The 26,728-nt window shown below is 41.6% G+C and overlaps 1 protein-coding gene across 1 annotated transcript; it reads right to left on the bottom strand.

Annotated features, from left to right (window-relative positions):
- Positions 1-16,503: 16,503 nt before the first annotated feature.
- Positions 16,504-24,176, bottom strand: Ccdc160 (coiled-coil domain containing 160). The gene is made up of 3 exons (NM_001401208.1): positions 24,018-24,176; positions 22,848-22,931; positions 16,504-17,915 (listed from the first exon to the last, which is right to left on the bottom strand). Exon 3 carries the CDS (start codon positions 17,889-17,891, stop codon positions 16,923-16,925), a length of 969 nt encoding a protein of 322 aa, NP_001388137.1. The 5' UTR covers positions 17,892-17,915; positions 22,848-22,931; positions 24,018-24,176; the 3' UTR covers positions 16,504-16,922.
- Between the last annotated feature and the right edge of the window lie 2,552 nt (positions 24,177-26,728).

The following is a 26,728-nucleotide window of genomic DNA, read 5'->3' as shown; positions in this document are numbered from 1 at the left end:
TCCATGTATAGTCTTTAGGTAGTGGCTTAGTCCCTGGAAGCTCTAGTTGCTTGGCATTGTTGTTCATAAGTGGTCTCGAGCCCCTTCAAGCTCTTTCCAGTTCTTTCTCTGATTCCTTCAACGGGGGTCCTATTCTCAGTTCAGTAGTTTGCTTCTGGCATTCGCCTCTGTATTTGCTGTATTCTGGCTGTGTCTCTCAGGAGAGAATAGATCCCACTTTTAATTTGGTTCTTTTAATTGACTTTTTGAGGACAGATAGTTAAACCTGGCTTGGGGTACAAGCTGTTATCCCCAATTTGATAACAACCAGAGTATTTATTTTGTTTCAGTGCTGGGAACTGAACCCAGGACCTTGAATATGATGGGTAAGTACTCTATGATTAAGGCATGTTGTCAGAACTATTTAAATCTTTTAACGATTTCTAATTTTTATTAAATCACCCTTTTCATAGTCATACCTAATCAATCCAGGTGTGTCTCATTTTTTGACATTGAAATGCTGTTTTTGTCATCTGTAAAGTTTATCCTAAAATAATCACAGAATCTAGTTACAAAAAAACAAAACCAAAATCATCAAACTGATCCTGGTTGAAATAAATTTAGGATTTTCTGTTGGATTCGAAGTTATCCTGGGCCACTGATGTTCCACAAGCAGGTGGGACTACCTGATTGATGCTTCCCAACATACAACAGTGTTGGTTTCTCTTTAACCAGTCATAAGTAGAAAATATCATGTTAAAATCACACTTTATGGAGGGACCCATGGCTCCAGCTGCATATGTAGCAGAGGATGCCCTTGTCTAGCATCAATGGGAGGAGAAGCCCTTGGTCCTGTGAAGACTCCATGACCCAGTGTAGGGGGATGCTAGGGTGTTGAGGTGGGAGTGGGTGGGAGTAGTAGTATCTTCATAGAAGCAGGGGGAGAGGGGAAAGGGGATAACGTTTGAAATGTAAATATATAAAATGTCCAATTAAAAAAAAGGGGGAATGGTAAAGAAACAAAGTATGCATAAAGGGTTGGACAGACAGTTTAGTGGTGAAGAATATTTGTTCCTTTCCCAGAGAACACAAGTTTGGTTCCTAGCAACTACATGGGACAGCTCACAACAACTGGTAACTCCAGCTCCAGGAGATCTTGACGCCCTTTTCTGGCCTCTGTAGGCACCTGCATTCATATACATACCACACATATACACATAATTCTAAAAACTAATAAAAGTTTAAATATTCATTTAATGTATTTAACATACCAGATAACATAGATTAGTGTAGCATGTTTTAAGCCTGTTCAGAACACTTATAGAAGCCAAAAGTTGCTCGATATTTTCTAGCACAAGCTCTGGGTTCTCGGTAAGTGTTGAGTATCTCCTGGAATTTAGTGCATGTTGCATGAAAAGGAAAAGCAGTGGTTGTACATGTACTGAGAATGGCCATGTAAAGCAGGAAATTCAGATGGACCTTTTGTGGATATGAAGGGATGCTGAAAGCATAGCCAGAAGACATCACCTAGCAACACAGTACAGTGTAGACTCAGCATGTCCTAGCTCCTCTCAGAGTTACATGGTTGACTGATCTGTAGTTTGCCGTCACTGTCAAGCATCATGAGGGAGTGTGATAACATATCCATCCACAGCCTAGGAAAAGATCAATGGTCAAAGTTTGAAGTGTAACTTCCATCAAATCTATGATAAAGTCAGAAAGAAAGAAATTGAGCCATTGCAATTTATGGACTTTCAATGACTTTCAAAACTGTTATTAAATTTGAGGTCCAGGGCTGGAGAGATGGCCCAGAGGTTAAGAGCACTGTCTGCTCTTCCAGAGGTCCTGAATTCAATTCCCAGCAACCACATGGTGGCTCACAATCATCTGTAATGAAAGCTGATGCCCTCTTCTGGACTGCAGGTGTACATGGAGATGGAATGCTGTATACATAATAAATAAATAAATTTTTAAAAACCTTTTAAAAAATTTTGAGGTTGGTTTTGGCTTACTTATAGAAGGTAGGGCATACAACTTCAGGAGACAAAAGTACTCAGCACTAGTAGGAGAGAAACCTATATTCCCACAGCAAAAAACTTCAAGTATTTGTGAGGACATTTTAAGGAAAATACCATTCAGTCCAGCTGACTGGGCCAGTCGAAGTAGATCAACAGAACTGTTCTATTTCATTTTCTGTTTCCATGATAAACACTGTAACTAAAAGCAGCCTGTGCAAAAAAAAAAGAGTTTATTTAACCTACAAGTTACAGTCCATTATCAAGAGAAGCTAAGGAGGGAACTCAAGGGAGGAGGAGAAACAGAGACCATAGAGGGATGCTACTCCCTAGTTTGCTCTCTGACTTATGTTCAACATGCTTTTGGTGGCGGTTTTGAATGAAAATGTCCTCCATTGGCTTGTATCTTTGAATATTTTGTTCCTAGTTTTTAGAACTATTTTTAGAAGGATTAGTAGGTGTGGCCTTGTTGGAAGGTGTGTATCACTGCAGGTGGGCTTTGAGCTTTCTAAAGACCACACCAGACCTAGTTTCTCTCTCTGCCACGCTGTAGATATGAGCTCCTAGCTACTGCTCCAGTGCCATGTCTGCCTGTGTATTGCCTGCCATGATGATTACAGACTCACCCTCTGAAACTGTAAGCCAGCTCCCCAATTAAATATTTTCTTTTATAAGTTGCCTTGGTTATGGTGTCTCTTCAGAGTAATAAAAAAGTATCTAAGACATTTTCTTATAAAGCCCACCTGCCTAGGAATGGCACCGCCCACAGTGGGCTGAACCTTTCTACATCAATTAATGATTAAGATTAATCCAACTGATGTATCCACAGGCCAATTTGATTGTGGCAGTTTCTCAGTAAAGTTCCCCTGCTTCCAGATGTGTGAACTAACAATAAAACTAACTAGGGTGAAAACTTGTATCCAGTTTACCTCTGGCCATACTCGATCATCATAGAGCTCTGCTTCTGAGCTTCTGAGTGAAATGCCCTAGTATTGTTAGCCATGTTCAAGCTCCCTACATGTGAAGGTTTAACTTTTGGGTTTTATTTTATAATGATTCTAGACTTCCAACACTGACATCTTGTGCATTTCCTCTGCTCATGAAGATGTGTGACCTCTGACTCACTCAAACAGAATGTAGCAGGGATGGTGGGAATATCACTTTCTCTCATCTTGAAAGCTGACTTTCTCTACTGCTTTCTCTGTGTGATTTGATGAAGCAAGCAGCCATGCTATGGGGGACTGTGTGACCAGGAAAGCAAAGTGACTTCTGGTGGCAGTCAATAAGGAACTGAGGTCTCCCATCTAGGAGACCACAGACACTGAATTGTCCTGACCACTCTATGAAAACTTGCAACTCTCTACAAGACCATGAAACAGATGTCCCAGCTAAGCCTAGCAACGTGAGACAATAAATATGTGATGTGATGTGATGTGTGTGTGTGTGTGTGTGTGTGTGTGTGTGTGTGTGTTTCTAGTATGCTAGAGATTCATGTCAGGTGTCTATTCAATTACATATAGGGTGCTTGAGGATGTTTGACAGGATTCAGATTCAAAGTACTTCCAATTTATTGTTTGAAAAATGTTCTATCATTGAGCCTAGAGCTCACCAATTTGTCTAAGCCATTTGGTTAATGAGTTACAAGGATCTTCCTGTCTCCCAGTGCTGGGATTGCATGATACCTACTTTTTACATAGGTGTTGGTGTTCCAAACTCAGGTGTTTATGCTGGTCCAGCCAGAGCTTTATTGAATGTGTCATATCCCAAACTCCTAAACTGCTTTTCTTTTGAGATAGAGTTTCACTATGTTGGCCAGGCTAGCTTAAAATGATTCTCCTTCCTCAAATCCCTGAGTGCCTGGGGTTACAGGTGTGTACCACTGTGCTCAGCTTAAGTTGAAAAGCTCTTGCAAGGACACCTTCTGGCTCAGAACATTATCAGGAGAAGACTGACTATTATACACACCGATAAAATGGGAAATAAGATGAGACAAACACTTCCTTTAAAACATATTCTAGAAACAAAAAGCATTTCTATTATTTTGTGTGAGGGAATCTTTTACCTGCGTGGTCTGAGCACAGAAGAAAGCATTGGATCCCCAAGGAATGGAAGGAACTATGAAGGTTAGTGAGCTCCATGTGGCTGCTAAAGAGCAGACCTGGGTCCTGGGGAGGAGCAGTCAGTGCTCTTAACTGCTGAGCCATCTCTCCAGCCCCTCAAAAGAAGTATCTATAGGTTCTGTGAAATGCTGCCTTGGGTTTCCTTTAAAGTTAATTGGGAGTTGTGTGTGGTAGACAAGTGGTGAGGTTTGGAAGACTGGACAGGCTATAGATGAGGCTAGTTAAGTTATGTGTCGGTAACTATTGAAGTTGAATGAAATGAATATGGAAGGCCATTATATCATTCTTTCTAGTTCTGTGTGCATGTTTGAAATTTTCCATAATAAAGAAAACCAGTTTCTAAAAGGTCACATTGTTCTGTACTGTTATGTAAACAGTGAGAGTTTCAGAAGCCACTAAACTGTGAACTATTTTACACTCAAAATGTAATATAGAGATTCCTTTTTCAAATTTTATTATATATTTCTTTATTTACATTTCAAAGTTTATTCCCCTTCCCGGTTTCCTGCCCATAAGCCCCCTATCCCTTCCCCTCCCCCTCCCCCATGCAGGCATTCCACCTTTACATCCCCCTTACTGCCCCCATATTCCCCTGCAGTGGGGATCCAACTTTGGCAAGGCCAAGGGCTTCCCCTTCCACTGGTGCCCAACAAGGCTATTCTCTGCTACATATGCAGCTGGAGCCATGGGTCAGTCCATGTATATTCTGTGGGTAGTGGTTTAGTCCCTGGAAGCTCTGGTTGGTTGGCATTGTTGTTCATATGGGGTTGCAAGCTCCTTCAACTCTTTCAATCCTTCCTCTAATTACTCCCCAGGGGTCCTATTCTATAGAGATTCTTATTCTCAAGTTGAGTTGTGATTTTTTTTTAGCAAATGCTGTTTTTATTTGCAAACTAGGATGTCGCCAGTTATCCATTTTGAGGGAAAAACGGGTCTAAGACTGAAACCTTTTAAGTTTATTGTGGTTATCTAAAGTCTGTGCCTTTAATGGCCATATTGATTGACAATGACTTTGCACAGAAGATTTAAATAGAATAATTCACCAATATATGATTATATTGTAGATATTATGTATATATGTATACATACATATCCAGTAGCATACATAAAACTGGAAATACTGATACAAAAAGAGAAAACAAACCAATTTCTATAGAAAATTTCCAAGCTTAGGGGAAACCTAGAGGGAAAATTAAAATAGCTCAATATTCCTCAGAACTAGCACAGTCAATATAGCACGGACAAATGTATCTTTAATTTAGCAAGAAAGGTCCTTTTTGTCTTTAAAGCTACTTCATTCATTTGGGGCTGGAGAATTGACTCAGCAGTAAAGAGTACTTGCTGTTCTTTTAGAGGACTTTGGTTCACTTCCCAGCATCCATATGGTGGCTCACAGCTCTATAGAAGTCCAATTATAGGAGATCTGGCGCCCCCTTCTGGCCTTCACAGGCACACATGTAGTGTATACACACACACACACACACACAATCATATACATAAAATAAAAATAAAAATATAAACATAAATAAAATAAATAAAAACATACACATAAATTAAAAAATAAACAATCAAAAAATATACACATAAAATAAAAATAAATAAAAATTTTAAAGTACTTTTATTAAAGTGATTTAATTCAAAGCCAGACATGGTGGCATATGTCTATAATTCCAGCACTCAGGACATTGAAGCAAGAGGATCACTGTGAGTTCAAGGTCAGCTTGGGCCACAGAATGAGACCTTGCCTCAAAACCATACATGGGCTCAATCATTCCACAAATATTAGTTAATATGCGTACTCTGACAGGCAGTGAATGTGTGGTTTGTAAGAAAGAAAGGAGAAAGTACTTAAATCCCAGCCTTCAGGGAGAACTCTTTGAAGCAAGGACTTAAGGAAAAGGCTTCTTCACACTGGACTGAAGTTGCCTTTTTAAGTCCAGAACTATTGGGAAGAAATAACATGAAGGAGAATGAAGGCAGCTCTGTATTCCATTACAGGGTTTTGCAAGATATGCTCACTTGTATTTTCCCCAGGTTATTAAGAGGGTACATGAGTACACTCTCTAGATAAACGTGCTCTCTTCAAAGAAACCAATCTTGTCTGACTGGGTCTGCACAACCCTAACAGATGGAGAATTCTCAGGTAGCAACATTTCAAATGAAAGGATTGCCTAATCTGTTAAATCTAAATTACTTTTAAATTTGTAATAGCATCCAAATCAGAAGGGAGGTAATGGACTTATGATCCAGGGACCATGAGCTTACAATGATAATAAAGTTAAGTTTATGGAGATGTCAAAGTGAGCCCTAGTCCAGAGAATTCTGGAAATGATGGTTAAAACAACGTGCTATCCCTTGGGGCTTAATTTATTGGATTATTAGCTTGTAACAGCAGAAAACATCTGGAAAATCCAGTACAGACACTTCAGTAAACAATTATGACCTTTTATATATTTTCTGGATCTGAGCCACTTTGCAGATCAGAGCTCAGCAGAAAATGAGATTAGGTTCCTAAGAGAAAGGCATCTTCTTTTTTTCTTCTGCAAATATGCTTCTGGCCATTTATTTGGGTAACATTTCACTGAATGAAGCGGATACATGAATAATTTAGGGGCCCGTTGGAGATATATATTCATAAGTGTTCATTAATGCCAAGTGTGTGAATGCATGTAGATGGTTGTCATAAGAATATTGTGATTTGGTAGCAGCTTAATATCTGTGCAGTGGAGAAGTCTCTGTTATTAAAGCACTACCGCCCCTGGCCAAGACAGTAAATCACCACCTTCACTAGGGCGTATGTGCACATCATGTTATCTTTAAGGGCACAAGAAATGTAGGAGTGGTGATTGGCATCATATCTCCATGGAATTTCCAAGCCTTATGTCTGAAAAAGCTAGAAGGATCCTGAATGGTGACTGTAGACTCCTATAAGATTGACCAATAGGCAAAACTGTAAATACAGACTATACTAGATGTTGTATCATTGTGAGAATAGATTAATATGGTTGTTCATCTATGTTGTGTGGGCATTGATTTAGATTTGGTGGCTACTGCATACAACTTCAAATCTTAGGAGGTTGAGAAGTTCTGGGTTAGCTTAGGCTACATAAAGAGGTGATGTCTCAATCAGTCAATTCTTGTGTGGTAGTGCATGACTATAATCCCAGCCCCCAGGAGGCCAAAGCAGGAATATCAGTGCAATCTGAAAACCACCCTGAGCTACATACTGAATTCACAGCCAGCTTGACTATATAAGTAGACCTTGTCTCAAAAAAAGTAAGTAGATAGATAGATAGATAGATAGATAGATAGATAGATAGATAGATAGATAGAAAGATAGATAGTCTTGTTTATCATGCAGAAAGCCCTAGGTTCAATCCACAGCATCACATAAAACTAGGTGTGACTGTGCACTTGGATACATTGGGTAGCCTGAGAAAGATCAGGAGTTCAATGTCATTCTCAGCTATATACTGACTTGGAGGCTAGTCTGTGATAAATGGGAAAAGAGGAAAGTTGCCACTTTTGTGGAATAGAATAGAGCATGTATTTAGTTTTGCCTCAAGGTTAGTCCTCCAGTCTATTTTCTTATTTCATCTGAAGAAGCCACTACTGTCTATATATGCTGTAAAATATATTAAACTATTACATTGATGATGTTCTGATGTCCCTCCAGGTGAGTAAAAGGGAGGTAGCATGCTACATTTTGGAGCACATATGTATGTACTTTGAGTATGGGAGATAAATTCCAGGAAAATTTGGAGGCTTAGGAGACCCATACAATTTTTAGCAGTCTAGTGGTCAGGGCCAAACTGGGACATTCCCTCAAAAATGGTGAGAATTTTGCACATTGTACCTTTTGCTACAAATAACAGCATAAGGTGAGCTTTGTTGGGTTTTGGGGGCAACACACTTCATTCGTATGTGCTCTGCTTCATCCCTTACACCAGGCAAAAAAGAAAACTACAGTGTCTAGGCCCAGAACTGTAGGGAGCTTTGCAGCAGGTCATGTTTAGGTGGAACTGTCATGAGCTGAGTTTTCTCAGAGCCACTGGATAGCAAAATAGGGTTGATCTATTAATACCCCACCAATAGATGAGAGGAAGCTGGTTAAAAGTGACCATGAGCAAGAACAGATGGCTTGAGAAAACTACAAAACTATATAGCCTAGACTTTCATGACAGTGCACTACTGTTCTAACACTCTCCTTCCTTCAGCTCATGCCTATTGCTCCTGGGGACTGTGGTATGGACTGTTAGAAGATGGGAGACCTTACACTGTGGGAAGGTTAGACCAGTATCAAAGCGCAATCTAAAAATAGACAGTGGCCACTGTCACCTTCCCTTCACTTCTTCATCTCAAGGAGGTCATCAAGTCCTCACTCCTGGGGTACCTTGTATATGCAGGAAGAGACTGCTTTTATCTATGAAGCCACAAGGACACAGAGACAAACAGATAAGACTCTGCATCCTCAGCCACTTATTTACTGTCATCCCCATTTGCCTTCCAATTGCATTTCCCCACAACCGTTCACACTTCTTCCAACTTAAGCATAAAAATATATGGGCTTCCTTGTTTCTTGGCATCACTTTAGAAAGCTCTTGGGCCACATGAACCTTATATTAAATAAGTTTATATGCTTTCTCTTGTTGATATTTTTATTTGTCCCTGTTATTATAGGAAGCTTAGCCATGAGCCTAGCTATGAGCTAGCAAAGAAATCTCCCTCTGGGGGCTTGAATATACATGGCCCATGGAAAGTGGCACTATTAAGAGGTGTGGCCTTGTTAGAATAGATGTGGCCTTGTTGGAAGAAGTGTGTCACTGTGCATGTGGGCTTCGGGGGCTCCTAGTGCTCAAGCTCTGCCCAGTGTGGAAGAGAGAGTTTTCTGGGTGCCTTCAGATCAAGATGTAGCACTCTCAGCTCCTTCTCCAGTACAGTGGCTGCCTGGCTGCTGCCATGCTCCTGCCATGATGATAACAATAGACTGAACCTGTAAGCCAGCCCCAACTAAATATTGTCCTTATAAAAGTTGCCTTGGGGAGCTGGAGAGATGGCTCAGTGGTTAAGAGCACTGACTGCTCTTCCAGAGGTCCTAAGTTCAAATCCCAGCAACCACATGGTGGCTCACAACCATCTGTAATGGGATCTGATGCCCTCTTCTGGTGTGTCTGAAGACAGCTACAATGTACCTAATATATAATAAATAAATCTTTTTAAAAAAGAAAAGAAAAAAGAGTTGCCTTGGTCAGTGTGTCTGTTTACAGCAATGGAAACCCTAAGACACTCCCCAACACTGTACAGAGCCAGAGGACCTGGTCTCCAAAGCAGATGTATCTGTTCCAGGCCTATACCAAGAGTCCTGCCTATGTTATAAGTGATGCCACTGCCAAGGGACCTTGAGTTCCTTGAATCTCAGATCAAAAGAAGGGCCACCGACTGAGCATGGGTACTTCCCCTTGGTTATTAGGAATGTGTGGCTGCTTTTCTACTAGTGGAAGAGGGAGAAATATAAGAAAATGTGTGTCATACTTGAGCCTAACTTGGCACTCTTAGGCCCAGTTATGATTATCAGTGGATCATCGCAGCAGCCCCAGCATGAGAAGAGAATAATGATCAGGTGGGTTGACTCCCTTCACAATGAGATTTTGGGTCAGGCCAGCTAGGAAGCTAGCTAACAGAGCCAGCAGAGGGCAGTGACTATGGGCAAGCATGTCCTAAAATAAATAGAAGAGGCAGGGAAAGTTTTAATTGCATTTTTGAGATCAGTGTAAGAGTGGGGCCCGAGTTCCTCAGGAATCTCACTCACATGGGAGAGAGACCTGAGGAATCCAGAAGGAGCAATGCATAAGTGCTCACCAAGCATGAACTTCAAGCTAGGGCTAGCTGCAATGGTGGGTGACAAATCCACAGATGGATTGAACCCTCATTCACCTTCTGCTTTGCCTTATCTGGAGCAAGCCACTCAGTACCAACTCATATCCTTTCAGAAGCATCCTGCATCTTGTGGCTGAGTGATGCAGGACCATAAAGGCCCAGCCATCTCTACCCATGCCCTTGTTGGGGTAGCTGAGGCTCTGTTAGCCTCATGTACAAGTTTCCAGAATTTGCCATTTCTCTTGTTCAATCTTGCTTCCTCCATTTTTCATTCATGAGTGTTGACCCCTAAATGAACAGCTCTATCTTAATGTCTCCAACCAATGGACTCAACTAGGCAGAATGACACACGTCATGCTTCTCATAGTCTACGACCTCTGTGGCTCAAGCAGATGACTTAGAGCCCATTTACCTACAGCAGTTTATTTTATATTGGTGTGAGTGCTTTGCCTGCATGTACATATGTGCACCCAATGCATGACTTTGGAAGCCAAAAAAGGCACTGGACTCCCTGGAACTGAAGTTATGGCTGGTTGTGAACCACTATGTCTGTTCTGGGAACTGAACCTGGGTGCTTTGCAAGAGTAACAATTATTTTTAACTACTGTTCCATCTCTATAGCTCCAGTGGTTTATTTATTAAACATATTTTATTATATAACCCAAGGGAATGTTTTACGATAACTCATGTTTATTAGGGAGAGGGGAGTCCTTATGCTTCATGTAGATATAGTTTTGTACTCATTACAATCACATAAAAGCATATCACATATTTTGAAAAGTTGATTATCTCCAAACCAGAAGTGCCTTTCAGGCTCTCTGCTGACATAACTCACATTTATAAATGCCAAAAACAACTCCCCAGATTTTGATCTATTTCAATATATGAAGGAGAGATGCTGCTTTCGTACAATCTCAAATAAATTTGTAGATTTGAAAGAAAACATCATGCGATGTAATTGAAGTTGTTTTAATAAAAAGATCTGAGATATCGTTTTCAAGAATCACTTCAGAGGCGGCAGAGACGACACAGTGGTTTTGCATGCTTGCTGTTCCTGCAAATAAGCTCACTTCTCTTCCCAGGACCCCTGCCACTTAATTCACGATAGCCTGCAAGTCCACTTCCAGGGGCCCCAATGCCATTTTCTTACATCTTTGAGTACCAAAATTTACATGCATATACTCAAACCATGCACAGACACACACATAACTGAAAATAAAATAAAATCATAAAAAGTTAAAGATGAAAGAAGATATGATTTTCTTTCTTTTTTTTGTAACTGAAAAACTAACCAGGAAGTCAAAGAGAGAAAGAGGGGAAATATGTAAATCCTTTATATAATTAATTAACACATTCTTAGCAGCAAGGATCTTCATGGTATTGTTTTGTTTTGATTTTTTTTCTCAAAAACTAATTAGCTTTCAGTGATAACACTTAAGAAGGAAAGATTCCAAGAGAAGAAAGTAAATATCATATGAAAAAAATAACGAATCATTTTGAATAGCAAAATATTGAGACCCCCAACACTACAATAAAAACTCACCAGAGACCTGGTTGGCTGTGGGTTTTGTTTTGTTTTGTTTTCTTCCAATGCTGGAACTAAACTTACAGAGCTGTCAATTTGGCTTCATATTTCAGTTATCACAGTTCATTATCATAGAACAAAATGCTGTCTGCTTCATGTAGATTTAGTGAGTCATGCCCCCACCCCTATACACACATACACACTGTTCATCTCAGCCATTTATGAGATGGCTAACTCAAGTTATGTCCAGGTTAAAGCATTAAAACAGTTTGTCTTTGAGAAAGATAACCTTTAGGATGACTGAAATTGGCTCATGGAATTATATGTCTATATAATGAATATGACAGCCTGCTGGGTTTGAATCCTAGATCCATCACTTAGTAGTTGTGTGATATTGACTATGTCATTCATCATCTCCAAGCCCAGTTTCTTCATCTGAACGATAACCAGCAAGAGCATCCCACACAAGTCTGTCTCTATGGAATTGTGTGACACGCTGTTGTGTGTGAACTTTTTGTGAGAAAACATAAACAAACAACTACTTACCAAGGTAGCAAACCAACAACAGAAAGAAAGAAATTATCCCACCCATGTGTAGCTTGGTGAACCAATGATTTTAACGGAGGTCGCTTATAATAGCATAGGTGAGCAGTTGGTTACTTACAGAACAGGGGTAACTTCTCGATGGTTATATCACTAAAGAAAAGGTCTTTGTCTCCTAGGAAGTATTAATGTTTTTAAATCCCTGGAGAAAATCAGGGCCTCGTGAACTCTTCTGTTCCATGAGGGAAAGTTAATGGACCCAATCATGAACAGGTCTTTTGCAGGTAATCATGACTGCTCAGAGTTCTAAAGAACAACAGCCATTTCAAGTCGGGGACACTATCCTATAGCACGCATAATAAAAATTTGTAATTGGCTCTACCGATTTGTTCAAATGCAGCCAAAGGTCCTAGCGATATAAAGAGACTCCCTCAGTGTTTGTCCACTGTTGTGTACCTGGTTTACTGCCAATGGGCATGCTCTGAAAGGCAAAGAAGTGCTTCAGCAATAACAGTACATTGGGAGAAACAGGTGTAAACTCAATGTACTAGTTATCCAAAAATGCAACTTGAGGGAGGAAGGGTTTGTCTTACCATCAAGGGTAGGTACAATTTATCATGGTAGAGAAATTATGGTGTTAGAAGCAGGAAGCAGATCACATTACAACCACAGTCAGGAAGCAGAGAGAGATGCGCAGATCACTTTCACTCATTTCTTCAGTCCAGGATTCCAGCCGATGAAATGATGGCACCCACATTCAGAATAGATTTCTCACCACTTAACCTAATCTAGAACTGCCCTCACAGATATGCCAAGAGATTTGTCTGCTAGGTGATTCTAGATCTTGTCAAGATGACAATATCAACTACCACGTCTAGTCTCCCAGGAAGTGACATGAGCCCAGGGAAATATAGTGAAAATCAAAAGACTGAATACAATTTGAGGGGTGTGTGTGTGTGTGTGTGTGTGTGTGTGTGTGTGTGTGTGTGTGTCTGTGTCTGTGTCTGTGTCTGTGTCTGTGTCTGTGTGTGTAGACATAGAGACAGAGAAGACTTAGAACACTACAACTGTAGTTTTGACTTCTGAAGCAGTAGACATGCTATTGATATTCAGTGCGGGAATGAGGGTGCATGTACAGTACATGTCTAGTTAAAGTGTTAGTATCTTTTGCATGCAAATAAGAAGACAATGATTTATTCTGGTCTGAATGCAGTCTAGTAGTAGGTCCCCAGCTGCAAAGCTCCTATTTCCAAGGGTAAACAGAAAATACTGTAATCACCTCTCTTGCTTCTGTTTTATTCCCTCAGATGGGTTTTTCATACTGGAGAACCAAAGCAGAGGTTTCTTCCTCTTTCTGGTACTCTGCTTACTAGGACTGGAGTTAACCTTGCACAGCCTTCACTAGGGGCTGAGTACGTTCTGACTCTAGAAAGTTCCAGCAGAACTTGAACTCAGAGAGGCCATCCAGCCGAGTCATTACTCTGGATTAAGGCTTCATGTAGTAACAAACTCAAAATATCCTCCCTGTCACTTGATCCACCTTTGCAAACATATACTATTGATGCCCACATAATGAATGATACTCTCCAGAGAATACAACTGGAGTAAACATAAGTATATCAAGGAGAGAGGTGCTTGGCCAGCTCTCCATTGTCAGTTAATATCACAGTGCTAGGAACAAAGGGGACTTGTACTGTTTCTTTGTGATCTCTGCTTATCCTCCCAGGAAGACTATTGATCCTATCTTATAGGATGATCAGCCCCAGTTGCCAAGTTCACACAGGGAGTAATTGACTAATGTAGCCTGCACATTCAGAGTCTGGTGCTTCTTTGGAGAGCGGCACAAATGTGGTGCTTCTCTTTTAGACCTGTCTTTGAAGATGGACTGTTCACAGTGAAGTTTGCTTGATACTATGACTGATGTTTCTTAAGCATATTGTTTGCAAAACAAAGGAGTGGCTGCCAAAGGTCTGCTCATATATGCATAGTTATTTTTCTTCCTTTCTCATCTGGAGCCCAGGGTTTACATCCCAAGAACACCATACTTTGATCTGGCCAAAAAGGAGCAGGAGTTGGAAGTCACAGTAGGTTTCGAGGGTAGGCTCTTAAATGGGACTTAAAAACTCAGCAGTAAAAACAACACGCAAGACCTATTAATTCACTGCTGGGCAGAGTACTCTTTGAGACAAAATAAACCTCCTATATTCTCTTTCAGAAGTGCCCCACAGGTGAGTCCTTATTGCCACCTCTTTTCTGAACTCATTCCTAGCCTCAGGACCGGAAGTCATCTACCCTCCTTATATTCTAACTGCACTCTACATTAACATCACTACTACAGCTCTAAGCACTTTGTTCCTGAAGTCAGAGAGACTGGTTTTATTTATAAACCCTTTGATTCCCATGTCCACTTCTAGCATATTTCATATTTCACTATCTCTGTAACTACACATGCATGCCCACACGTATGTATACATACCACATATGATAAAGCCTCAGCAAAATTTAGAGAAAGTGGAGCCCATGGTGAAAGGCATTCCAATAATAGTAACCACCCAGGCTTCTTGAGGGAAGAATTAAGGGCTTGGTGGTACTTTGTGGGTCTTTGTACTGATTTCAAATTCTTCACTCAACAAATTAAAGGGATGAGTAATCCAATGTGCCATCCCCATTTAAAAATACTTGTATAGTTCACCTTCAATCAATCAGAAATTATTATGATAAACTATTCTATTCAACTTTGGGAGACTCATAAAATCTAAGAAGCAAGGTAATTAGAGACATGGGTGGGTTCAGAAAATGTGTGCCTATCTGGACTTTTTTTTTATGACAAATCAACTGTTATTTCTGCCTGTACACGAACAGGAACATTTAATTTCCTAGCTTTCCCCTAGCCTTTTTCAGCCCTGTTTTTATTTTAATGATGATTCCATTTTAGCTTTGAACTATCAGCTCAGTGACCTTGGATTCTTTTTCCTTGGCTCTCTGGAACAGGTAATGGAACCGGTAATGGAACCCGTAATGGAACAGGTAATGAATGGGTTATTACTCATTGTCTGCTTGGTTAGTCCCTGGACCTAGGCTTTCCACAGAGCCTTTAAATATGGCAAGCCTTTCTGAATCTCAGCATCTGAGGTAGTCTCAGCAGAAATTTATATTTCAGGACCATCCTGGATATACATTTTTCTGACCCCAAAGCTGGGCTAAGCCAAGTAGCTGTCTTCTCTAGACCTCTATCTACTACATCCTTTCCTACTCCCTCAAGTGCATAGACATACTCATGAAAAGTAAAATGAACTTGCTGCAAGCATGATATGTATGACTGATGAACCGACGTCCTCTTGACTTTATCAAAAACAGAGGTGGGGACTGGAAAATTCGTTTGTTTATGCAGAGAACCTGAGTTCAACTCCAAGCTCCCATTTGGTGGCTCACAACCATCCATGACTCCAGTTCCTGGGGATCCAATGCCTTCTTCTGATGTCCTCAGGCATCAGGCACACAGTTGGTATGCAGACAAACACACACACACACACCATCTTTTTAAAAACCAGAAATCAGAAGACTGAGGACATGGGGACATGGCTCCTTTGGTCCGTGATTATCAAGCATGCACCAAGGCCTCCATTCCGTCCTCCGCATTCCTATTATCCCGGTCCATGAGAGATGAAGGTACGGTAATCAGAAGTTCAAGGCCATCTTAGGCTATATATTAAGATCAAAGCCAGCCAGGAATATGAGAGATCTTGTGTGAAAAACAAAAGAAAATGGAATTAGGTCCAGGTTTGGTGGCAAACATTTGTAATCCTAGCAATTGGAAGGATAAGATATGAGGATTTGGAGTTTTCCATCAGCAAGGGCTAAACATTGCGGCCCTGTTTCAACATTATCCTAGCAGAAATAAGACCCTGGGTTTGATTCCCAACACTACACACAGAAAAACAGAATTGTATCAAGTGACCGAGCTTGGTGGTTAGAGCACTATGTGACAGCTCAGCTTTCTGTCGTTAAGGAATGAGTGCCTTCGTGAGGCAAACACAAATGAACAACAGTTCTAGCTCAGTGCTGCAAGCAAGGCAAGGACAGAGCTTAGACAGCTCCTGGCTGAACTTCAGAAGAACTGTGTAAAAAAAACGCCCCTTGCTAGCCAATGTAAGAAAAGGCAAGAGCCGTGGTCGACAGAGGCCTGGCTTCTAGCAAAGGTCAGAACAATGACTCTAGATCATCTCGTAGTCTCTGGGAACTGTGTCCAAGTCTGAGGAGAGAGCAGGAGGAAATCAGCAGCAGAGATTGTGTTCCCGAGATGTTTACATGTGCCTAATTAAGGTTAGACCCCAAAGAAAGCAGATACATTTTTACCCTATTGAGTTTGACCCAGCAGCTAAAAGACTCAGGCATGTGTGATTGTTTGTTTGTTTGTTCGTTTGTTTCAAGAATCAAAGGCATATTTTATGCTTATACATGTAAACAAGATTTTTATTGTTCACATTGATTACCACAGATAGGAGAACATTGATGTGCCAAGGACATGGCTAACAAGATCACACAGGGCTGCTGACTCAGATTCATCTATGATCTAGTGAATCCGATCGGGTGTTTTTATTGTTGTTTTGTTTAAATATATGTATAGTCCATATAAAAGAGATTTTAGAAGCTTTCATTCAGAGTCTCACAATGACTGCAGGAAGAGAAACAAATGCTTTGATATCAACATCTGCATAAATTGTAGATGTTCTGATTCACCAGAAGTAGAGATTACACGCTTTCAAATACATTTTAGCAGTACACAAATATATAGAGATATAGTACGATAAACATTGATTTGGCTCAATAGCATTCCCAGTGAAAGGCTTTTGTTTTTTAAGTTTAAAAAACATTCCCAGTAAAGTGGTCAGCAGTATTTGATGACCTTACCACTGAAGCAACGTGTCTTCCAAGCAACTGTAGAGCTCTGCTGTTCTTCGCCCTCAGGGTCTTCTCGACTCTCAGCTCATTCTTGATGGCACCCAGCTCCAAGCGGATCTTTTCCATCTCCAGCTCGTAAAACAATTTCATTTCTTCTCTGAGGAGCGCGGTATTTAGTTCTGTTTGATGCTTCAGTTTCCTGACAGCGTCTTTCAAGTTCCTGTTCTCCAGATTCAACCTGTACATGACTTCTTTGGCTTGCTGGAGCTCTTCAGTTAAGTTTTTTACGTTTGTCGCTTTTTCAGACAGGTCGTTTTTCAAAGCTTGCAGTTCCCGGTCTTTCTTGGAAGCAGCTATCGGTTCTTGAAAATTGACAGCTTTCATTGAGGCTTCTTTTCTAGAGTTCAAAAGTTCTTTTTCGGCGTTTTCAAAGTCCTGTTCTATCTCCCGGCATTTCAGGCTAAGTTCTCCCAGCTCTTCATTCAGAAGGTGCAGGCGGAGTTTTGGAGGCATCGCTTCGGTCCATTTCTTCCTGGTGCCTTGCGTGGCAGCCGGCAATTCCTTCTTACTCCACGCAGAGGCGCTCTCCCTTCTGTGAGAACTTTCCTTCGTTGCTTCATCTGAATCAAGCAAGTCCCTGAAGGCAACATTGGTATTTGCTTCATTCTTCGATACGTTCTTCCTTCTCTCTCTTAAATTTGGATCTTGTTCTCTTTCTACTATCTGGGAAGAATATTCTTTCCTCTTAAATTTATTTCCTTCTTGATTGTTCCTCATGGAAAAGTTAGAAATTCTCCCCATCCTCTTGGGTTTGTCTGCAGCTGGCTGTTCAGAGAAAGACTGAGGCGGTGCAGCGTCTTCCTGAAAATCATGCTCATTTACAAAAGGAGTGAACGTATTGTCTTTCCATTGCTTTCTTCTAGCATCCATTTTCCCGGGCACCTGTTTGATTTCCTGAAAAACAAAATTTAAAACCAAGCAAATGATCTCCATGGGTAGTACATGGGCAGTAGAAAGAACCAAGAGTGCTGATTTGCCCCCGGCAGCGGCCTAAACGTGTGAGGGTCAGCTCTGCTCAAACTAACTTGGACCTCCTGTTCCTGGTTTATATATGAAAAGGGCTAACATAGCTAAATTCAACAAACACCTGCACCTCTAAAATTCTTCCAACCCACAAAATAGAATGAGTAAGTGAGCACATATATTATTCTTTGCAGACAGTCCTATGAGAAGGCAACTGTATGCACAGAAAACACAGTGCTCTTAGTAATAAAAAGGTTCTTTTGGAATGGCGAGGCAAATATTGTTAAAGTGCCTTTCCTTGAATATGTCTGACACCTTTTTTCTAGTTTTCTCAGATAGAAGTACTGTTTGTTCATTCTTTAAAGTGACCGAAACTTCAAGGCTTAATGCGACGTGAGCTACTTCTGGTAAAGTGTACCAGGCAGACTTCCTTATGACTAACTCTGCCAAATGCCCTTCTGCAGGAATTTCTGCTATTCCAGTCCGAGGCTTCGTCTTTAGGAAGGATTGCCAAGTGTACGGAATTCTCTCTGTTTTGAGAGCAATTTTATAGTGAGATGTCATGTCAACAGTTGAAAATATTACTGCTATTAAAAGTGTTTTTCTTATTCAGACTCTAAGTATAGGAATTTTACAGGGCAGTTCCTGTTGGTGTGTAGCACATGTTTTAGCGTTCCAGCACTAGGGAAAGGTGGAGGCAGGAGGATCAGGAGTTCAAGGACAGTCTTGGCCTACTATTAATGGAGTTTGAGAACAGCCTGGCCTTCATGAGACACTCCTCCACCCCTCAAACAACAAACAAGTAAAAAAAAAAGTAACTAATCATGGCTGGATTGTACCTCAGTGACAGGGTGTTTATTTACTGTGTAAGAAATCCTGGTTTCCATTCCCAGACCTTAATGACAAACTCAAACAAGAAGTCCATGGTGCACATTTGCCACAATCATGTTTTTTTTTTCTCTAGAAATGGTCTTTTCTGACTTTTGAAACAAATTATTTTAGTTGCAGTGCAGAACAGTCTAGGTCACGCCTGTCCCGGGAAGAAACGATAGTCATAATCCTGGCTTCTCTCCCTTTTAGAAACAGAACACAAGCGAGTCAAGGTAGCCACAACAACCATCAGGGGAAGGAGCTGATGCAGGAGCAGAGAGTGGCATGAAATTGTGAGCCACGTCTCTTCAGAAACCAAATTTTATCAGAGAATTCTCTTAAGAAAAAAAAATTTTAAGCTTGTAATGATAGCAAGGACAGAGAGATGATTGACAGACTGACTTTACCTAATTCTGGATGAAAACATTGGTGGGATTGAAGGAGGCCACTCACCTTATACCTTGACACTAGAAGTGAAACATCTAAGAGAAACTTCTGGGTACAGATCGAAGTTACCGTAGAAAACTCCTCATCAACAATTTTAATGTTGCTCCTTGGGTGCATACACACCCATACTTTTTTTTCATCTTTACTCTATGTTTCTTCCCTGTACTTTTGGAGAATTTCCTAAGTGTCTCTAAGGCTGTTGCATTTAATGAATCCTAGAAATCCAGTACTTTATCTGAAAACCTGGAGGAGGCTCCGAAAAATGGAGCAACTTGAGCAAGGCCACGCACGTAGCCTTTAGTGCTAAAACTGAGACCCTGTCTCCCAGGTCATTGCTTGTTCTGAAAACCCCCTTTCTTCATCTGCTAGGAGTCATTCCACAAGACAGAAAGAAGGGATTCCATTGTCTGCAGAGCTTAGGTTATCCTTTAAGGAGCCACAAGAGGAGAGAGAAAAGCTGAATGGGGGAGGGGAGGAAAGAAAGAAAGGTCTGAAAGGCTCCTTGGCATTCCTCTCTCCAGGCTCCCACAGGCGGGGTCAGGGGTCTCCGAGATGCTCCTTTTTCTCTTTCATTGGTAAGACAGCCTTTAAGAACTTGTTCCCACATTTAGTTAGAGCGTGGCAAACCTCCAAGTAGGGCTGAACACTGTTAGTAGCACCTTCTTCTGCTTTTACTACACAACAGGCAGGGCATGAGGATTTGGAGCAAGGACAAGGAATGTGTTTTAAAAAATGACACCCCTCCACGTTGGCCTGGCAGCCATTTTTCCTCAATCAGTTTCACTAAGGTAATTTTCCTCAGCAGAAGGGAAACCATTACTGAAAGTATAAACATGCCCTTTTAGCTGGGCAGAGTGCACATTTGTTCTTGTGTCTACTTAACTCTGCATTGAATCTTGAAGGGCTGAAGGAGACCCAAGAGAAATGAGCAATTTAAAGAAGCCAGTCAGAACATGGACAGGAAAAAAAATAAAGTCAGGACAAAAATAACAGAGTTCTTCTACAAAAATTATTCCCTGAAAGGCCTTGGGACTGCACTGCCATATTATATAACTATCTACATTTCTGTCTGGCATGAATTCATAGTGGACTTCTGATAATTCTAGCTAGTATCCCACCTGGAATTATTACCATTTCTCTTCTGGTGACTATTTTGTGGTGACAGTTTGATACAGTGAAGGATAGCTGTCCTCATGCTTTATTATTTTTTCTTTAAAACACTTGGCTACTTAATGACATCTCTTAATGACATCTGTGAGATATGTCTGATTTGTTCCCCAAGCGTCTCTCTTTCTGTTAAACTCTGTGCTTAAGATCTGTGTTAAAGATGTCTTCAGTGAACCAAAATGAAGAGGAGGACAGGAAGGAGGAAGAAAAGGCTACTTGAGAGGCTGAAACAGGAGTGTCACTTGAGTATCAAGAATTTTACAAAAGAATTTTGTAATCACTGACAAAACAAAGTAAGAGCAAATTAATAACATAATATTAATATTGAAGACTAAGCCAAGAGTGATAATTTGTTAAGGCTCTCTGGTTATATCATTGTACTGAAAATACTAGGCGAAAGTCTATCTATCATTACACAGCTTCAGAAAATGATATGCTTCTGTTTATTGGAAGAGGAGAAATCAATAAAGCCACCTCTCACTCATTTTCAAGGTCAGGCCCTGGGAAGGAAACTTCCAATAAGGTGCACAGGAAACTTAATTATTTGTTTTCTAAAGTATTTGTATTTGACATCATATGCTTTGGGAAATTTCCTGACACCACCCCACTATAGTTCCCCATCCTGTCCCTCGCCGCCCCCCTCCTGTTATCCTATTTACATTAGAATTTGGTTTTACACTTTCAGAGCTCTCTTGGTATATCTCCGTCTGTAAATGCAATTGCTTTTCCCACCATAGGTAGGCAGTCACTGGGAAGCAGTTCCTGGGGGGTGGGGGATGTCACAAGCTTTTCTCCACCTCACAAAGGTCCTTCTTCCAAGTGAAGATGAGTGATTCTTGGTAATGCTCCTCCCCTGACCCTGCTCAGCAACTCCTCTCAGTCACTCAGCCACTCAGCTTCCTTTCACTGCCTTTCAGGGCTGAAGAGATGGCGCAGCAGTTAAGGCTGCTGTTGCCCAGGTCCTAGGTTCATTTCCCAGCCCCACATGACAGCTCACAATTGTCTGTAACTCCAGTTCCAGGGAATCCATGACACCAGGCATGCATGTGCTGCACCTATCAGTGCATGCAGGCAAAATACCCATGCACATAAGTAAAATTGATCTTAAAACCGAGTCCTGACATTCCGTTATTGCCCAAGGACCATCAGAGGAGAACAAAATCCCCCTACCCGCCTTATCCCAAAGAACACCCTCGCTGTATCTTTGGATGCTTTCCACTCTTCTGACTCCCAGGAAAAAAGAAACTGCTCAGCCAAAATAGGAAAAGAAAATAGTTCACTCGGCCAGGCATGGCAGTGCATGCCTTAATCCCAGCACCCAAGGAGGCAGGTCTCTGTGGGGTTGAGGCCAGCCTTGTCTACATTGGGAGCTAAGGACAGCTTGGGATACAGAGTGAGACTTGTATAAAAAATAGTAAGTAATATAAAAGAATAGTAAGAGTTGCAACTTTCCCCGTATTCCCATTGCTTTCTGGGATGACACAAGATTCAGACTTGGGTTCCTTGAGGGTAACTTTTGCATTCCCCATTTTCCTTCACTAAGTTGTGAAAAACCACTCAATAACAAAATGAAGGCCCAAGTGAGCCTGTGTGCAGCCCAAGTGGATCGTCATGCCTTACTAGACAGGACTGAGGGCAGGCCGGAAGGGGGACATCTTGAAAAAAGATTAAGTGCAGGTTGTGGCAAGCTATGCTGGTGCTCACTGTTCAGAACTGCTCAAGACTCGCCTTCCCGGAAGCGGCAGATTCTTAAAGTATAAAACAGTGGTAATGAACCTACTTCACAGGTGGTTGATAGCAAATGGCCCACCTGAAGCACTCTGATCCCAGTAACCTAATCCCAGTACCTCAGGGGCTCACAGCTGCTAAATCTGCATATGTAGATTTCCCGCTGGGGCTAGACCCTGTAACACTGGCTATGGGAAAAGCAGAGAATTTTCTTTCCAAAACTTTTAAATAAATTCATTTTTTCCACTTCATATCTGTCTGTCATATTCCTTTTCTCTGTTAACATAGGTGAGCGCTGAGACCCGGAGCCAAGTATAATGGTCACACTGGTCTCTGGCAACAACGATTTTTAATGGAGTTATTTTTGGTTTTTGTTTTTAAGAAGGAAAAAGGAAAATCTATATTGTCCTCTCCAGCTTACGTACTTCCCTGGATGACATTTTAGGGCAAGGGCTTTAATGTTTCCCTTGAAGTTTATTTGCTTAGCTGAAGTCTTCAGGGCACTTCTCTTTTGAATGTTTATGAGGCCGTCTTGAAAGTCTGCTGACAGGGAAGATTGATGATTCTGTTACAAAGTTGAAGGTTTAGGTTGGGCAAGACTGAGCTTCTAAACTCCCAGGATGAGATAACAGCCAGAACAAGTGTACTTACCCTTCCTGAGGTCCAAGGTCTTAGACCGGATGTCACTGGTCTCCTCCAGCTTGGACTGGAGAAAACAGTCCACCCTCCACCTCCCTGCAGGAAATATAATTTAAGGAATGTCCAAACCCATGGTATTCACTGAAGTGTCCATTAAAGTCACAGATGCTACACTTGGAATGTCCGTGGGTCTATCTGCAGTGTGGCCCCAGACAGAAGTCATTTCTCTTGCTAAGTTTTCAATCCATTTTTCCAACTGTTCTGCTACTGTCCTCTTTTCTCAGGCAATACAAATGTCAACTGGGGCAAGAATCATGCTGGTACTGTATTCAACACAGTATCTCTTTACTCTTAGCATGTACTGAACAGACGAGCCACCTGTGGTGGAGACAGAATTTTGCTGATTCTAATATGCCTACCAAGAGCCACATTAGCAAAGAGCTGGAGCCTAGGTCTGGCTTCCCTCCTTAGAGTACAGTTAATTCGTAAAACCACAACACAGAAGTGGTCCTGCTTTTTGCTCTCATCTTTCAGGGTTCTAACATATGGGTCTAGTGCCCACTTTCCTGGACAGAATGTCTTTTCTATTGTTTGGCCAATATGGAGAGAGAAACAAAGTACCATTGAAAACTCGGTACTGTATATGGTTATGATCCCCAATTCTTTGTTGTTAGTGTGAAGTTATTCCTTCTTGAAGAAAAGATACAGAGTCACCTGAGTTCCCAAGGCTTAGACTTTATTACTATGGGAGTCACATTCTTGCTATAAAGCTGTATCTTTGTATGCATAGTTTGGGGATTTTTCTTTGTGAATGGTTAACTAAAACTCTTGCCATCCTTGCTTCTATGGAAAAGAAGGTGGCTGTGAAGGAGATGCTGTTAGAACCCCTACTGCAGGTTACTCTTTTCACCTCTCCAGTCCCGATCCTGTAGCTGGTGGGTGAATGGATAAGCTTGACCCCACTTCTCTGTCCACAACCCCTTTCCCACGCCCTGTTTCTTTTCTTTCCAAACACTCGCTAGCTCCAGCCTGGGGCTCTTAAGAGAAGAAGAAGAAGAAGAAGAAAAAAAAAAAAAAACCTGCTGCTGGGACTTCCTTGGTTTTCCGCCCTCTCGCAGGGCGAGTCAGGGGGTAAAGAGGGGCGCGCCAAGGAAGCCCGGGATGTCCCTTCCACAGACATACCTGGAAGCGCGGGTGCGGTCTAGAGAGCCCTGTCCACTCTTCCCCGAAGCCGGTCACTACCGGCAGGCAGCAGCCCCTTGTTCAGTGCTAGCCGCCGCGACCCGGCCAGGCTGGCCCGGGGCAGAGCCTCTGCAGTGCAGCTCCAGCGCGGGCCGCACTGTTGCCTAGCAACCAGGCGGATGGATTTAAAGGGACCGGGCACTGAAGGGACCCGGCGCTGCAGGTTGGGTACTGCTAGTCAGGGTGTCAAGGCCGGACCAGAGCACTGAGCATGCCCGGTAGGGCGACCACTGTGGTGGATTTTGCCAGGCAAGAAATAGGAAAGCAGGGAGAAGGCGCTGAGTCAGAATAGGGTCAAGAAAATGCTAGTCAAACCCATCCATCCACCAGTGGGACTATTAGAATGGATCCAAGCGATTCTTAGGGCTATGTGACAACTGACTGTGGAGAGATGACGAGGAGTTGCATAGGGTTGTTCCCTAGATTTGGTATTTAGTAACAGGATGTTACGGAGGGTTTGTTTTGGAAGACCTCCTAGGTTGGAGTCTGGGTTGCTAATAATGTGGGGGGTTGCATCATATTCCCATCTCTACCCCATGTACACCCTCGCAAGTCAGCACAATGGCTTACTTGGCCAGAAGTTCTATGTTAGGCAAAGTACTAAGAATCTTGAGTCAGGACCTGGCTGTGCCTGTATGGGAGATGAGGCCTGTCTCCATCCACATTGTCTCCATTTGTCACTCAAGGATTGGCCTAAGCTGTTTTTGAACAGACTTGAATGTAAAAATGTCGAGGATAACTAGGTTACACTATTCTCTGGGTAAAAATCACTCCATATCCCCAGTCGCCCAAATTTTCTCTTTAAACTTTTTTTAAAAAGATTTATTTATTATATATGAGTACACTGTAGTTAACTTCAGACACACCAGAGGAGGGCATCAGATCCCATTACAGATAGTTGTGAGCCACCATGTGGTGGCTGGGAATTGAACTCAGGACCTCTGGGAGAGTAGTCAGTGCTCTTAACCGCTGAGCCATCTCTCCAGCCCCCTCTTTAAACTTTTAAAGCTGCCCCCCCAACTTCCCAGGGTTTCCTTGCGTGACAAAGCCTACATCTTTCATTATATTATTTATTCCAGAACATGCTACTTCATGGAATAAATAAATGATTTCCTCAGGCTTTGATTAGTCGGTTGCACAGTGTAAAATTTTTAGTCTGTACCTCGCCAGGGGTGTAGGCTGTGAAAGATGGATTTTTATGAGTACCAGATATAGTTAGTAATGGGTGATTCTTTAGAAAATTGGTCTTTACTTGGACCCAAGAGAAAGAAAGGGAAATGACAACTCTGGGGTCTCTAGGGAAAGGTGGTTTAAGTTCACTTTAAAGGTGACAATCTGATTTAACAAGACCTAACAGGTGAGTGACTTGGGAACAATATGGCTACATTTTTAAAATTCAAACCTTGGGAACCAGATCTAACAGGTGTTTGGGAACTGGTGAGGCTGCATTCAGATGCCCTGAGGCCCAGTTCTCAGGCTGCCTTTTCCTCCTTAGAGAACCAAAGTCAACAAGAGTTAGACAGAGGCAGAAGGCTCATGTCAATATGTGGTTTATTAAAGACCCTGATAGAGTTGGCCTATGGGGATTCATGAGCTTCTTGATACTAAATTTCTAAATTGCCCCGTTTTTAATCATTGGTTTTCCTTGTCTTCAAAGGGCTCCATTTACTTCTGCTTGCTATGACATTCATTACTAATAAAATAGAGGAATCTTTCTTGATTGCTCTATGTGTTAGATTCCCCATTTGCGCAATGGGAGTAATTGTATCTCATTTGTAAGACTGCTGAGAAGAGTGAGTTAATCGGTTTTCAAGTCCTTAGAACCGCACGTGACACAGTAAACCCCATGGGAAAGAATCGCAGCTCTCTTTATCTTGCTCCATAATTCCACTACTGTCCTAAAATGTAAATATGACTACACTGATGGAAAACAGGACTCAGATTCTTAAGACCAATCATGCCAAACCTTTATTCCAGGTGAAGATCCAAGTCTTTTAAAGTAATTCCACCCTACAACTATATTCCTGGTGGGCCAGAGGTGGGCAAGGAGCGGCGGGATGGGAGAAGCAATGAAGATTACCTTGGTCTGGTGTTTGAAATGTGGTATGTCACTCCTTCGTGTTCTAGAAGTCTTAAATGGCAAACAGTCAAGAATTATGAGGACAGAAAATTTCATTTTTCCATACTACAACCATTTTGGACAAATATGGAAGTTCACCACTAGTTACTATCCGCCACAACCATTCCCGGTGCTGAGGTGACAAGGTACTTTGCTTGATAATAATTGAATTCCAAATCATGCAATGGAACCCACTTCTCATTTTACCATGTAGGATGCTAAGGTTCAGAGAAACAAAGTGATTTACTTTCTAATCACATAGCAAAGCAGGTCCTATCAAACAATTCTAGTTTCAGCAGCCCCAAACTCGTGATAGTCTGACAAATGAAAATATGTACACTTATAGATTATTATACATACACTTATGTATTATATATATGTAAGTCTCTAAACATTAACACAGGTAATGACAATAATAGACACTATTAGTCACACCCCACACCTCATATCTCAGCATAGTATGTTAACTGTACCTTCACGATGCATCGAGAATCCGTTTCGTACTGTTTTGTCTCCATCACTGTTCACTCCT

This window comes from Rattus norvegicus, chromosome X (genome assembly GCF_021556685.1).
Source record: "Rattus norvegicus strain SHRSP/BbbUtx chromosome X, alternate assembly SHRSP_T2T, whole genome shotgun sequence".
NCBI lineage: Eukaryota > Metazoa > Chordata > Mammalia > Rodentia > Muridae > Rattus > Rattus norvegicus.
The sequence above is the reverse complement of the archived record's forward strand: the minus strand, read 5'-3'. Positions and strand labels throughout refer to the sequence as shown.